Source organism: Vanessa tameamea, chromosome 17, assembly GCF_037043105.1.
Source record: "Vanessa tameamea isolate UH-Manoa-2023 chromosome 17, ilVanTame1 primary haplotype, whole genome shotgun sequence".
Lineage (NCBI taxonomy): Eukaryota > Metazoa > Arthropoda > Insecta > Lepidoptera > Nymphalidae > Vanessa > Vanessa tameamea.
Genome location: NC_087325.1, coordinates 9,453,832 through 9,470,339, shown reverse-complemented (window position 1 = coordinate 9,470,339; position 16,508 = coordinate 9,453,832). Strand labels below are relative to the sequence as shown.

Here is a 16,508-nt window from a genome sequence, read left to right as displayed (position 1 = left end):
TATAGAAGAACTTAAGATGCAAACTAAATTATCTTTTAAATCCAATATCTTCTCGAGTCTTAACGTCATTGCCAATGAAAGCAAGTATTTAAAACGAAAACACTACATGTCACAACAATGCTGCATCTTTACAATATTTTCACTAAAAAGTATAACTTATAACAAATGTTATAGAAAATTTATCAATCGCATGCACAGAATTAAAAAAGGTAGCTGTTTCACCACCAAGGTTCATAAATGGTACACTCAGTACCGAGACACCTCAGTGTTCGTAAGATCTAATTTTACACTTCACCATTTGGCGAACATTTAGTAGTTGACAATATTCAGTCTGGTTTTTCGTTACTATTTTATTCGTATCATAGCCTCATAATTTACAAATCGTATTAATATAATAATCCTCATAATTTGGAAATGCCACGCCCTATAAATTATTTTTATTTATTAATAACCTTTAAAACAAACGATTTGGTAAATATTTATTAAGTGCGATAAATTCAAGAACAATATCTTAAGGTATACATTTTTATCATTATAGTGTAACTATGACATCAATATTACAAGTCTGAGCTCATAAGTATCTTATTTCAAGTATTAAGCTACATGAAGTTCAGTTATTTAGACCGAGTGTCACTTCAGGCGTATTTAATACCTGCCATTTTTCTAAACTAGACTATTATTTAGGACTTAATATATTTAATCGTTATTACTGTACAAAACGCTTAATCATTCGCAAAATTTCACCTATTTTTTTAAATACAATATATTTCATTGCCTTAATAGGTCATTCCGCTTTGAGCCGGCCATACGTACGTACACATTTTAGAAGGGTTTCCCGGTAAATCACGACGGTGTTCCCGCATTATTGCATCCTCCCGCCTGCCAGACATTTCGCTAATATCATCTAACTATATGGCAATACAATCATTCGCTACATTACGAAACTCTTAACTTACTATCTAACGCTGCGCTATTGGACTAGAACGCCGCTATGAGTGAGCAGCTTGGAAAATAAGATTATCAGACAATTACCTACCATAATACAGACATAGAAAGTACAGTTTTACTATTCAGTGTGAAGAGCTCACAAGTGAACGTATTAATGTTCTATCGTTTCAATTGTTTCTAAACGTACGACGAGAGGGTAGCCATTTTATATTCTCTTACCGTTACGTTCGAAAGTCAAATTGGAAATTATTGATGTTTTTAATCAAGTGTTTGGATTGGCTGTTATTTATAGAACTGTTTCTAACTAAACAAAATGAGGTAAAGTTGCTTTTTTATTTTAAGTGAAACAGTTCTATAAGTTATAAACCGGGACTGCATCAGTAATGTGTTATATGAATCGTGACATTTCACGATTTTCTTTAAAATGATCTTAATAATTGCATTTTTCTGCTATTATCACATTTTAAAATCTTTTGAATATTATGCTTTCGTCTAGATCTGTTATAGTAACCGCCATTTTGTTTTATACTACTTTCATTAGAAAATCTCGGTCAATCATATGAAAACGTTAAATGCTTAGCAATTGATCGTTTATATTTTAACATTTATGATATAAATAAGGCTTTATTTCCTTGGAATTTAGTTAAAGGAATCTAAAGAAATTTAATTTTGTCTAATACAAGCCTTGCATACATCGATCACACGAGGTTATACAATATTAATTTATATTCAATTCTGTTATAAATTATCTATACGTGTGATTAGTCGTCCACTTTACAATCGACGATTGACCAAGAGCTTCTGTAGTAAAAAGCCGACATCAAACACGACTTGGGCGGTCTGTTAGTGCTAGCCTGAGCACAGCAACCTCTGTATGTCAGGCAGCTGTCATAGCGTGTGGGGGGGCGGGGGCGGGGTGTGGAGGGGCCGGCGGGGGGCTATCCACAGCGCCACACGCCTTCAGCTCTGTGAACACCTCAGTGAAGAAACCAGGCTCGGAGTTAATTCTTAACATGTTAAATGAGAGTCTGTCGACGATGAGAAGGCAACGATCCCAGAATTTGTCCTTTGAGTCCTCTACCAAGAAGGGCTTGAGGGGGTAGGAAATTTCGTTACCCATGTAAGAGTAGGAGAGGTACAGGCAGGTGAGAACCACGGCCTGCAGCTCTTGTGGACGGGCTATCCGCTCCCCGTCGACCAGCTCACGAACAAGCATGTACACGAAGACCACATTAGCTGGATTTATAAACGCCACGTCCTGAAATTAAACAGTTTCAATTGAAATCACATTTTTAAAAGATTTTTTTAAAAATAAAATAAAAGTCTACTTAAAAAACTACATGCACCAACACTTACACTAAAATAATATTTACGACACCTAATCAGTTATTTGCATTTCTTTGGCCTCGATAAAAACGTAAAAAAAAAATGTAATTTCAGCTATCCATATTCCATTATTTCTGATGGTCAGCTACAGAATAATTGCAAAGACTAATTAAGCCCTATTCACCTTCAAGTGACCTATATTACGTTGATATTGATCTGTGTGATAATCGTATTAGAAAAATACACGTGTCACTAGAATATCATTTGAGGTTTCTTAGTGAATGTTGTGAATTTATAACCTAGAATTTGAATAATTATTAATTATCTGTGTATCAATTTAAATTAAGGAATGACACAAAGTTTTGCTTATAATATTTATTATGTATATTAATATAATACATTTTAAAATCTAGTGTTATTAACTTTCACTTTACATATGGTGTACAATAATAAAATATATGTTTTCATAAAATTAGATCAACTTGAAGAGTATTAATAAAATTTATATTTATAGCATTTCGCGGTTTTTTATAGAAACTAGAATACAGTTATACTTTATTTTATTGAATATTTATTAAATTTTATAGATTAAATTGTGAATAATATTATTTTATAGTACATTTTATATAACTATCAATAAATAAGAAAAGGTCTGAAAAAAGGAATTAATAACTTTTGTTTATAAAGAATGAATTAAATTTTCAGATATAAAAAAAAAACAAAAAAAAGGATTAAAAAAATGCCGATATTTTGCTCAATTCATTCGTTCTCATTTATATAGTTGAAATAATCTGTTGTCCGAAACGTTCGTGAAAGTCCAATTAACTATATTTACTTTAAACTGAATTTGAATTGGTCGATTCTAGCTGAAAATCAACAGGCAACCAATGAGCGTTCAGTATTTAGTCAGGTTAATAAACCTGACTTTGACAAGTGTTACCAATTCAATTAAGTTTAGAATGAGTATATAATACATACGTTTTTAATTTTGAATACCAAAAATATTTTTAAAATATAATTATCATTAATCAATGAAAAAATTTTATGCATCTTTCCATGAAACATTTTATGTTTAACAAGTTTTTTTTGCACATTCTTCGCACTGTTGTTTGTTCAAATAAGTTATTTTTATTAACAAGTGGAACGAGAAAAGGCTGATAGCTGTAGACACAGTGATTTATTGTAGACCCCAGATCGTGCGAGTGCTCACACTTGGTGGTAGGACTTTATGCAACCATAGGTAGGTCATCATCCACTTGTCATAGATTCTACCACAAAACAGCAACACTTAGTATTGTTGTGTTGGGTTAAAGGGTGAGTAAGCCAGTGAAATAATGTAAGGGACATAACATCTTAGTTACCAAGGTTGGTATCGCATTGGCGATGTAAGGAGTGGTTTATTAGCTAATATCTATAGGCAGTGGGGATCTTTTACTATCAGGTGGGCCATTTATCCATAAGATGCAAAAAAACACAACAAATTAACAGTAGGTATAGGTATAGGCCCAGTGGTTAGAACGCGTGCATTTTAACCGATAATTTCGGGTTAAAACCCAGGCAAGTACCACTTAATTTTCATGTGCTTAATTTGTGTTTATAATTCACCTCGTGCTCGGCGGTGAAGGAAAACATCGTGAGGAAACCTGCATGTGGCTAATTTCAACGAAATTCTGCCACATTGATATTCCACCAACCAGCATTGGAGCAGCGTGGTGGAATATGCTCCATACCTTCTCCTCAAAAGGAGAGGAGGCCTTAGCCCAGCAGTGGGAAATTTACAGGCTGTTAATGTAATACATTATTTTAAAGATTACATTAATATATATTTTTGTTCAAAATTCGTATCAAATTTCGAATAAGGCCTAGTAAGTAAATGTAAACAAACATTATCAAATATTAACACTTTATTCGGTAGGGTTATATCCAAAGGCCAATACAAACGAAGCCCTTCACGCGAGGAAATTCGCTTATCCCGGGGATATCTACCCATTGTAAACAATGTAAAAGAAAACTGTTTGCAAGAATTGTATTACAGCCATAAAATGATATTTACTTTATAATCAGCAGTGTGTCAGGATATTGTTATAAATAATTATGTATTATTTGTATCATACTATACATATTCATTTTAAGATCGCAATGAAATTGGATATTTAGAATAATATATGAAATGATGTTTTTATTGGAATGCGTAACTAAAAAAGCGACTAAACCGATAAACATAAAACTACGACAAGATGCAGCATGTTTCGAAGATGATTTAAGGGTATCATATTATATAAGAATCGCCTCGCAGTTTAAACCGCTTAAAATTTAGATTACTATCTTATTAAGCGTGAATTTTATAAAGTTTCGGGTTTTACTCGAAACTGGTCTGTTTTAAACCAGGGCGCCGTGGGTGAAAAAACACGGTTGCCACGCATTGGCGGGCCGATGTTGGTCAATTTTTGGACACAATAAAAACCTTTTTTGCAAAGAGATCGCTTGAACACTGGTTGCCACCGAGGGCGAGGGCTTGTAATGCTTAGGGGATTGAACCGAAACATAAATCAGACGCGGATAGAGTCATAAAGGTTGTACAATGAGTATGAGTAAGCTACGAACATTTCTCTACTCTCGTTTATAAATATGTAATTAATTTTACATTATTCGGTACCTTGTAGCATAGATTATAACAAACATAACATAACACTGCGTAGAAAGCTGGGCAAATGTTTCGTAGATGTAGAGATCTCGTAGCTCTATCAAAAAAATTATTATTACTTACATAATTCAAACGTTTACCAATGTAATAAGCTCACTTTATATTTTTGTCTTGCCTACGAAAAGATAAGATTAATAAAATCTAAGCTGTCAGATTTTATGTTATTCTCTTTTCGCATCAAGCATTCTTCTATATTATGACCTCAATTGGTCAAACGTTTCCTGTATTTTATGTAATGTATGTTAATTTGAAAATCTACCGATTAACTCCTGGCTAATTTTTATAATATTGAATATTGTAAACAATTACAAAATTAGACAAAAATCTTTTTCACCGGCACTCCTCGGTTCAATTTATTGTCTTTGTCGAAGCGGTGGTTTTTACGTTGACTATAAATACGTAAGTGTAATGCATCCACATTGAATAAAGAAATTTGAATTTCAGCTATTAAACATTCAAATTAGTAATGAAATCATTTTTATCGTTTAGATGTTTCTTTTTGCTTCAACACCTCTAACATGACGATTCACAATTTTTTGTTAAGCTTTTATGACCCTACTTGAATAAAGAATATTTTTATTTGATTTTATATAGCTACCTAGAAACTAATTATATATAGAAGACAGCCTCAGACCTTAATTGTTGTTTTTAACATAAGGGTACTTTACATTTCAAGTATAATAATAAAAAATAAAAAAAATTACAATATTTATTTTTATAAATTTCGTAAAGTATTGTTCGCTACTATTTATTTTCCTATTGATTATACTGCGTATTTCTTTAATGGCTTCTCTTTACACATAAGTACGGCTCACGCAATATCGTTGTCTCGCTCTAAACAAACCCCGACACGCCAAGAAAGCGTAGACGAGTATCGATTGAGGGGTCGCTCCATCCATATTGAATGAACGTAACCGCTGTTGGAGGTGAAAAATTATGCTATCAAGTTGAGTAGCGCTTTTTGCCTTGATATATTTAAGACATTACTTTTACCTTGCTTGTGGAATTTATGAGGATATAACGATTTTAAAGTAGGTAGCATTATAATCGAAGAATATATAAACATATACTCCTGAGCTAAATTGTTCCAGTGGCTAGAACATATTAACGTCCAAACCTTCTTCCTAAACGAAGAGTATGATCAGCTATGGGACATTTAGTAGTCTGTGAAGTAGCTTGAATAATCAATGGTTCTGACCTTAAAGTATCGTAAAGGTCTATTTTGTTTTATAGATTTTACAAACATTTATAAGTTGTAATATACATAGGTATATAACTGTATACCACGTAACATTTATTTATTATATGTATAATCTCGTTACACTATATTACTAGAAATTATTTTAAGGTACCTACGCTACGTACATTATATATTTAGCCCTCCCCATATAGAATATGTATGTATGTCAGTATGTATATATTACACGCGCATCGCTGTGATTTCGACGCGTCTATTCCATGACAACAGTCTAGTCCGTAGTGTTAATTAAACATGTCTAAATATTGTAACCTGATAATATTTACAGTATAATTATATACCTACTGTATTTTAACTGTATAAACGGAATATTATATGGAGTATTTTTTTTAATATGATAGAAATTTGAAACACGTGGTATAATTAAATCTAATAGCTACTAATTAATATACTTGACGACATTTTGATTTGTATTGTTCCTACTTTATATTTATCAAATGTCAAGACAAAATTAACCACCCACTACTAATATAAGTTGGAGATTAAATATTCATAAGCGGCACGTGTAACATAGTTGAGAATCGATTGGCATGACGAAGAGTCTACCTATAAATGTCGCTTGTCATTATTAGTAAATTATTTGTGAAATAAACTTAATAAGTTGAAAGTAATATCATTAAATACTTAATACAAAAAAAAATTAATTAATTTATATTAATAGGCGGTTACTTACAGAGTAATAAAACTTAAAATGACTGAAAGCTAATGTCACCTTTTTTGTCAAAGTCGATAATGAGTCCATTGCTTTCGTACAATTACAATACCAAGTAATATTCATATCATTTGTCAAGCGCTCCTGGAAATTCAAAAATGATGGCTTAAAACCGGTCACGAACTGTTGAGTTTTCGTGTGCTTTACTTGGGTTCATAATGATTTCATACTCGACCAAAGAAAACCTGTTCCATGTGCATCCAAACCGCTTTGGAAAAGCGTGATGGAATAAGATTCAAACTTTCTTCTCGAGAGTACAGGAGCCCTCAGTCCAGCAGTGGGATATTGATACGGCGTTCATTTACATTATTAATATTATAGTGAATTCGAAAAACAAAAAAGATATCACGACTTCATGCCGTTTTGGCATTCACTTGTTAAATTTCAATTTGAAAGTTAACCAAACGTATTCTAGAAATGTTACAAAAATTCATATTGAATACAGTTATTTTTAATAATTTCTGGCTCCACATCTCGCTGACTTGTTATATCATTTCACTGCAGAATATCTGCATCATTCGCCCATTCAAAGACGTTAGCTAGTAGAACGCTACAAGCTAATCCAATTAAATTAAGCATTTTACGTATTTCATAGAATGCGAGTTCAATGAAAAACTTTTTGTTCCACGTTGCACTTGTAAATTTTATTCCGTTATATTTCCGCCTGATATTCCAAAAATTAAAATGCTTTGTTTAGAATTAAGAAAAAAACCGTACCAAAATTTTTGAATAATCAATTACCATTTCATTATAAGATAAAATTAGGGAAGGAATAAACATAATCATTAATTACTAAATACTTAAAAGAATTATTCTATTTTTTTTTTAGGATCATCTTTATACATTATCTGAATTTACTACATTCAATATTATTTCAATTGACTTTTAAATATAATTGTTACCTTACACGCAACGATGTTTAATAAAGCAGTTTAGTAATTATAAATATCATATTTGGAATGCATAGCTTTTTCATAAATACGTCACAAAAATAGCTTCTACTAAAAATGTTCATACTAAATCAAAAAATATTTTATGTTAATCAAAACAGCATGTACAATTTTTTCAACTAATCCCTATATTTTTCTCAAAAAAATTCACTTAATAGGGGAGTATTCTTTAAATGTCATAAGGTATTTATAACATTAATGGTTACGTCGTATAATATATGTATCTGAAGGGTTTAATGACCTAATTAAATATCAATATACAGTCGTGACGCAAATAAATTAAAATGCATGAAAGGGCTGATATAATAACGGGATTATTGTCACGTGATGTTTAACATTAAATCAATGGAATAAAAAATTTAAAATTGTATAATGTAATTTTGGTATTTTATTATGAAATAAATTACTTCTTACTTTGCCGTTTTATATTTAGAGTTTAGGTAGTGTGAAGTAAAATGAGCCTTTAATCGTTTATATGAATTAAGAACTAGGTGTAGATTTTATTCTATCCCTGCTCCTTGTATTAATTATGTAGTAAAATACTATCCCCGGAATCCGCAATATTCACGAGAGATTATCACGAGAGAGCTTGTCGAAACAATTTCGAATCGTTTATTCTCTACCCAGTGAAAATCCTATATTATATTTTTTCTATCTTAAATAACATTTTAATTTTATATCATAGGTTGATATAAAATTAACGTTACGTGCTCTTTGAAAATGACCCATAGAATCGTTTATTATAACAGGATATAAAATAAAAAATCAAAAATCACGATGATTTTAATTAAGATCTCATTAATGTTTTCATAATTTAAACTCATATGTTTTTTTTAAACATTTTGTGTGACTGAATTTTAAATGTTATAAACTATAAATTACTTACTACAACCATTCAGAATTAATTTACTCATAATTATAGTCTTCAAAAGACAGTACCACCACTGGTAGGACTTTGTCTGGCCATCAGGTTGGGTGCCACCCACTATTTATACAACCGAAAAACAATATAATACATATTATTACTGTTTTTTATTGCTGTTTCAGCTTAGTGAGTTAGAGTACTTATAGACACTAGTGATATGACATTTAAGACCCCATAATCGATGGCAAATTGAGGATACAAAAAGTGGCTTATAATTCTTGGAACGCCCGTATCTAAGGGCGACGAGCTCACTTGCTCCTTTTAGGCTTCCTAATTTAAAAATAACCAATGTTGGTGTGGTACATACAACACATGTAAAATCTTACAGGAGCAAAGTTTTTCATTCAAATGTTTTATTTTTAAATAATGTCTCGATAAAAAATTTACCGTAAAGCGTTGAGATATATTTAAAATGTTTTAATCTAATAATAAAATGTTATCATTGTATTTATTTATAACTAGTTGAAATATTCGGCTAGGTGAGACTAATATATATTTTGGACATTTACCAGATCAATTGAAGGTTTTAAATTATTTATGGCTTCCTAGAACACGTGGCCAGGTTAAATATTTATTCAATAGAAGCTTCCAGGAATTCATGGAATGCTCGATTGAGAAACCGTTCTTCGCCATGCTTTAAGTTTTCCTTTTACCAAAATCCAATAAGAACAGTTATTATCTCTAATATTATGAGAAAAACAAACTTGAAAATCGAAGTAAATTTAATCGTAAAATTTTAGATATTGGCCTATTTTGATATTCGACATTAAAGACAATTAATTTTTTAAACCCTATCTGTCTTTTGGGTCGTTTTCTTGCCACGAAAAAAGACTAACTCAACTTCAAGTGACTAAAGTAATAATTTAGATTAGTTTAGATAAACAATACATGACTTTAATGTAAAAAAAAATAAGCAAAAATTCAAAATTCTGGGCTAATATTCGATCTTTCAAATCTACACAAATGTTTTTTGAAATGAAATTTATCTTTGAAACCTAAAACAATTAACAATCCAGACAAATTTAAACATCTATAATAGCAAGTTTCTTAGTTTGTTTTTCCTGCATTTTTATGTTTGGCCAGTATTACGATCGAATTTCAGAACTAAAATTTTTCTTCTGTTTTTTTTATCGTGACTTCTTCATTGTTGAGTGCCAGTTACCTTCGTTGTATTTGTGAATTGATTTTAGTTGGATTCTGGATTCTCAGACGGGTCTGGATAGTATCAGGTCAGCCTGTCCATAATGAGGTTATTATAATATTGTAAGGATCATTAAAATATCAAAATATAAATAGACCATATAAATATAATATTACATGTAAACTGAAACAAATTATTATATTAAAACCTAGATTATCTTTTTTAAGTAAAATAAAATAAAAATAAAAAGGACAATATTTTTACTAGTATTGTATTACTAATAATAAAATGGGAAAATATTATATTATTGCTATAAAATACGCTGTCTGAAATATTTTCACCTAATTACAGTTAATAGAAATATCAAGACCATCTAATCTTTTGTATTATTATTTTACATGATTCATTGAAGGCGTTAAGAACCCTTTGTTTTTATCTGTACCCCTTACAAAGAGTATCCAAAATTCATGATCGATTTAGTGGTTAGTATGTTAAAGTATAATGATTTTTTTTAGCGTTACGAATGTTATCATTTGTGTGGCAAAGAGGCGCTAATAGAAAGCATTGTTGTTTGGCGGTAAGATTATTGGTTACTACCCAGCTCTTATCACAATGTTAAATCAGGGATGAAATCGATATTTATAGATAATCGATTTTTAAACCCAATATTCAGTAAACTTCTGACTAATTAATCACGGACGTTACTGAATATAAAAAAAAAACAATATCTTCTGAAAACTTTTCGATTTCCCGTCACAAATTGTCATCTATAAATCCTAATGTTTCTGCACAGATAAAAAACTGCTTAAAATTGTGTTATAATTGTATCAAGTATATTATAAAGTGTATCAAGATATATGTGTATACTATTTTATATGTCTTATCTTGAACCAAGTTAAATAATGTATCATTTACCTGATAAATAATAATTAATTTATATTTTTTAGTTTTTAATTGTTTTAAAAGTTTAATAAATGTACCTTGTGCGCTCATATTTATGGTATATGGTAACATTTGATAAAATACAAAATTAAATGTGAAATCCTCAAAGCCAAATGGAGTCGTTTTAAAAGGCATCAGCAACGCATGTAGAATTTAATTAATGTACGTTTCAGATGCAGGATTTTAACTTACATAATTATATTTTACTGAAACTCTCAATTTATTTCTGCTATGCAAACAAACCCATTCTCCTCTTAAGAAATGTAATCTTTATTTCCAGGCTACTCTGATGTGGGTTTTGTAAACAAAAGAGATACTTCGAATCGCAGCGTTGTTCGTCATTTGAACTAACGACTGACATTTATATCTACCTATTCATTTATTAAACTACACGTTCCCGGCGACTCCTTCCGCGGGGTTTTTCCATTAAATCCTATCATTCATATACATATATCGATATTTAGGTTTCAGATTACCTAATAATCGTATTTCTTGTTTTTCTTTTTTATAAGGGGTCAAAAGAATTTAATTTATTATTCAAACACTCGACTGAAAAAAATGTTCAATCTGTTGTACATATTAATAAAATAATATGGTTTTACATGAGGATTATTTTATTTATATTACCTTAAAAAGACGATCATATATCAGGTTGTCTGCCAAAAAAAAAATCCCATAGCACCATAATTATTATGCAATAAAATAAAAATTCACGGTCACCATTTTTTATTAATAAAGGAACATAAAGTTACAAAGGTTTTTTTAAACAGTGTCGCCATTTTATGTTTTAACCGGAAATAAAATCATTAACCTTGGCAGTAAGTTCGCTGACCATTGCTTTAGAGAACGATATATTTAAAAGTGGAACGATAAAAAAACGCAAATTGTAGATAAAAAATATCTATTTATTTATAATATGTAGTACGTACTTAATATTTATTTTTAGACCTGCATGAAAACGTGAGGTGTTGTCAGGTGTTGTCTGAAGCACAAGCGCTGCGTATGTACAAACTGGAGCGGGAAATCGCGACCTCGCCTCGCTTCGGGGAGTTTTCCCCGCATAATTATCGCCGACATTTTATTTACGTAATTATTGTATAGATTGTCGCTTCGAGCCCAGATGATCTAGTAATTAAAACATATGTTAACCGAAGCTTGCGGGTTCAAGTCCGGACAAACCACAAAGTTTTTATATGTTTAATTGTTTAAATTTATAAAAACTAGCTGAACTAAATCATTATTATTATTAATTTATCTCTCGTGTTTTACGGTGAAACAAAACAATGTCGAGAAACCTACATGTTTTGGATGAAATGTTGTCCCATGTACATCCACGAACATGGTGGAATAAGCTCCAAAACTTCTCCATTCGAGAAAAATGTACGTCCCACGGCTGGGCATTTGCCATTAACAGGCTTACTTTTATACTAATAAGACATTTCTATCATTTTTACTTTTATGGATGCCTTACTTAATCAAATAAAAGAAAAAATGAATGCCCCGATGCAAACAATAAAGAAAAATTCTTACGTAAACCTTCACCTTAAATAAAAGATTATAACTGCCTGTCATTAAGCATACTTATCGCACAATTTTAAAGTGTAATGTTATCCGCCCACTGTTTACATATCCTAATTATCGTTATTGATTAATTTTTAAGTATATAACGTTAGATACCTTAAGATAATTCAGACGATAAATTAATTAGTGAGACGAAACGTCAAGAAATTTAGAAAAACTATATTTTTTTGAGTAAATTGTTTTTTTTTTTTTAAATTATCTGTTGCGTTATTACATAATTTATTAATAACAAGGACGCGTTACAATTGCAAAGGTAATTACTTTAATGTGGTGTATTAATGATAGCACTACGATTAGGCTGAACAATTGTATTACGCATTCATGGCTATGGAAGTACTCTCCACATCTCACAAACATGTCACGGACACGATGCAGATGCTATACACTCACCTTCTCTTAGAAATATGGACGTCATAAGTACCTAGACCTAATTTATGAAATGTATCATATTTAGATAAAATTGCGCAATGCGCAGGACATTAATCGGAATAATAGAAATTACTGATTAAGTGAAGGAGAAAAAAAATGCTCAAGCATTTATTGATGGATACAAAATTATATTATTATTATTATTAAACGATTCAAATGATGTTATTTTAGAAAGTTAATTTCAAGCATAGTTACCTGCCAACCTTGCAGGAGCAATGATCGGTCGACAGTTCGCAGCCACATCACGGCGTCGCCAGCCTGGAAGTCGCGCAGGCGGTGGCACCGCGCATGCAGGAACATGCCCAGGCACTTGAGCAGCTCCGATGTCGATGCTTGTATCACCGTCTTCCTCGGCGCCGGCACCGGGGCCGTCCCCACTGCTGTCGTAGGTAGCTTCTCCGCGTAGCACACATTGTTATTTAGCGCATTAGTGCGCGCTACCTCCGTCGGCGGTGGTGGAAGAGGTGCCACCGGTGCCCGCGCGTATATCGCACCACCGACGCTGACGTTCTTGTTCCTATCGAGTGGGGCATTGTCTGTGAGAGGCGCCCGGAACGTCGAAACGCTCTTGCTCTTGCATTCTAACTTTTTCTTATTATTATTGGCGGTTGAGAACCTCTTCCATGATAGCGCGTTGATAAACAACGAATGCTTCTTGAGGTTTTTCTCGAGGGCGGTTTTTTCTGAGATAATCTTGGCGGCATCGTCGAGGGTGGCGCGACGCTCGTCCCGTGTACGCTCATCGCGGTTCTCTCTGTTCTTAGCGTTGTTGAGTCGTTCGTAGGAATAAGCGAGCGCGGCGCGATCGGGCGGTGGAGCGGCTGCGGGCGGTCGCCGCTCTCGCGGGCTGAAGCTCAGCACGGTGCCCATGAGGCCCGCGCGCGTGTATCCGCTAGGTGCCCGCATGCATCGCGTGTGTGGCTCGCGGTGGCAGCGGCCCGTTTGCGGGCTCGATAGCCGCGCGCCTGCGCCCTGCGCCACGTGCGTATCGACCGCGGCGCGCGCATCCAGCTGACCGCGGGCCGCCGCCCCACGACGCGCGCGACACCCTGCCCGCCCGCGCACTGCCGCCCGCCGCCCGGTAAACAACACCACCTCCGCGGTAAATCACGGAATTACTGATCGAGAATCCACTCGGTTCCAATTAAACCGGTCGGCCCTATCACTGTCCAGTCCATCGAGTGTTATACGACAGCGATGGACTCGACTCTGATTTGAGCTCTATACGAAGGTATTCAATCGAACCGAGATGATGAACCTGCAGTCGTTATATAATATTGCGGCATCGTCAGACGGCACAGCTGACTACGCTTTCTATAATCGAATCTCTCTAATAGTTTCCCTGTAGTATTTTCGTCGACAAAATTCAATCTACATCTGCAGCGACTGACCTGAATACAATTTTACTAAAAAAAAAACGATTTTCTAATTAAATGATAAAAATAATAGTTAAGTTTACATGTATGTAAGTAACTACTTATTTATTTATATAATAATGGTGGTGAATGGTCACCACTTCTCTTATTGGCGCTGTTAGAATATTAACAATTCCTTACATTGACAATGTGCCATCAACGTTGGGAACTAAAATATTACGTCCCGTGTGCAGTGATTTACACTGGCTCACTTAACCTTCAAACCAAACACAACAATACTAAATATTGCTGTTTGGCAGTATAATCTGTGATCTGTGGGCGGTACCTACCCAGAGGGGCTTGCACAGAGCCCTACCACAAAGATAATTCAAACATTATTATTTATATATTATTAAAGATTCGCACCTTGAATATGATTAAAAAATATTAAAATAAAAAAAAAACATGTATATACATGCGACCTATGGCATGATATATTATCAGTAAGTAACATACATACGTAATATAATACTCTTGTGGTGTGGGCTATTGAAATTCGTAATTCTAGATGCTTTACTTTAGGCCCTGACATTGATAATACACCGCTAATTAGACCTCTAGCGTGTATTTCACTTGCTCAAGTGAGCTAGAGTAAGCAAGTACCCTTCAAATCGAAACAACAGCGGTAACAAATTTCCAATAAGCATATGATGATACTTGTCCGTTTATACCGTGACGTCATAATTATCATTTATTCTTATTTCAAAAATTGCACAAACGTTTTAATGAAAAAGAACATTTAAGTCGTAAGCATCAAATGCCTTGTAATATTATAAAATAAAATCTTTACATACCAATGAAAAAAGTATATTATCTTAATTAAAAAAATAATATATTTTTTTTAAATCTGTGAAATCTATGAAAACAAATTTGTATAAATTGTTACAATATTAAAATGGTCTGGGACTTTTGTTTATTTCTTCCTACCCTTGTTTCTTTTCGATAGGAATCAATATTATTTTATTAGACTCAATACAATCAGGACCGGATCTACCATATGGCTTTTTGGGCTTCAGCCCAGGGCCCCGTTGATTCAAAGGGGCCCCAGCTAAGTCAAGTCAAAGTCAAAAATAGACGATAATCCGAAATAATCCATAACTTAATTAAATTAAACAGGTCGTATGGTTTCAAATCTACGTTCGGATATGTCTTAGGTGGGCCCCTAAGTAGTGTTAGTCCAGGACCCTCTAAACTTACGGTCCGGCCCTGAATACAATTGATAATTTCCTTTATCGATTTAATAGAGTACCAAAATAGTTCTTTGGTGCATTGGATAACAGTCGCAAATTCATATGGGCGATCCAATATAACAGTCCTTATGCAACAACACATTTTGTTTTTAAATTTATTTAAGTGAATTCCTTTGATCGCTTTTTAGCGATAGACATAGCAAAGTTTAAAGTTGTCACTGGACTACTTTGTCAATATCTTTAGTAGCTATTGTGTGTGGCGCGCATAGCAACAATAAATAAGTATGTTATTTTGTATAAGATTATAAAATACTTATAAAGGTTTGATTTGCCTGTCTAATTAGTCTAGTGGATTGGTACCTTTATATTATTATATATTTAGATTATTTATATATCTTATGTATTGTAATAGAGTGTCGCACTACTTAAGCACTAAAACAAACGAGCCAGCGTTGTCAGCTTTGACTGTTTATCTATTGCACATGTATTGGCGTAAACTTGTGGCACACCATTAATATTGTTGGTTAGTTTTCTTTGAGAATAGACACCGTAACCAAAATTAATAGGAGGACTTCATTTTTAATATAAAAATAAAAAGATACAGATTAAAAATAAGCCTAGAATATTAATAAATTATGTATTTTAATTATTATTGGAAACCAGTTCTTTTACGCGGCTTACACCAGAGTAAACTGGCAGAAATCGTCATGGAAGGGAAAAGCGTTATGCTCCCTCCAGGCGACCTATCTCTCTCTTTCACTTTTTCTCTATCTCTGGCTATAGTATACAGTTTTAAATAATATAATTTAAAGCTATATTTTATTATTGTTTTTATTAACATGAAATTATTTATAATTATTTTATTTCTTAGCATTGAATTATTCTCAAACGTAGTTGATTTATTTTATGGTGTCTGTCATTTAATACTTACTTAACGAAAACAATTTCGGTCTTACCGGGTGTCCCAAGACTCTATTCTTTTTTATT

At 32.8% G+C, this 16,508-nt stretch overlaps 1 protein-coding gene across 1 annotated transcript; it reads right to left on the bottom strand.

Moving 5' to 3' along the window:
* Positions 1-366: 366 nt before the first annotated feature.
* Positions 367-13,877, bottom strand: LOC113400534 (cyclin-dependent kinase 5 activator 1). Its single transcript, XM_026640136.2, has 2 exons — positions 13,112-13,877; positions 367-2,206 (listed from the first exon to the last, which is right to left on the bottom strand). The coding sequence occupies exons 1-2, from the start codon at positions 13,820-13,822 to the stop codon at positions 1,826-1,828; spliced, it is 1,092 nt and encodes a 363-aa protein (XP_026495921.1). The 5' UTR covers positions 13,823-13,877; the 3' UTR covers positions 367-1,825.
* Positions 13,878-16,508: the final 2,631 nt, after the last annotated feature.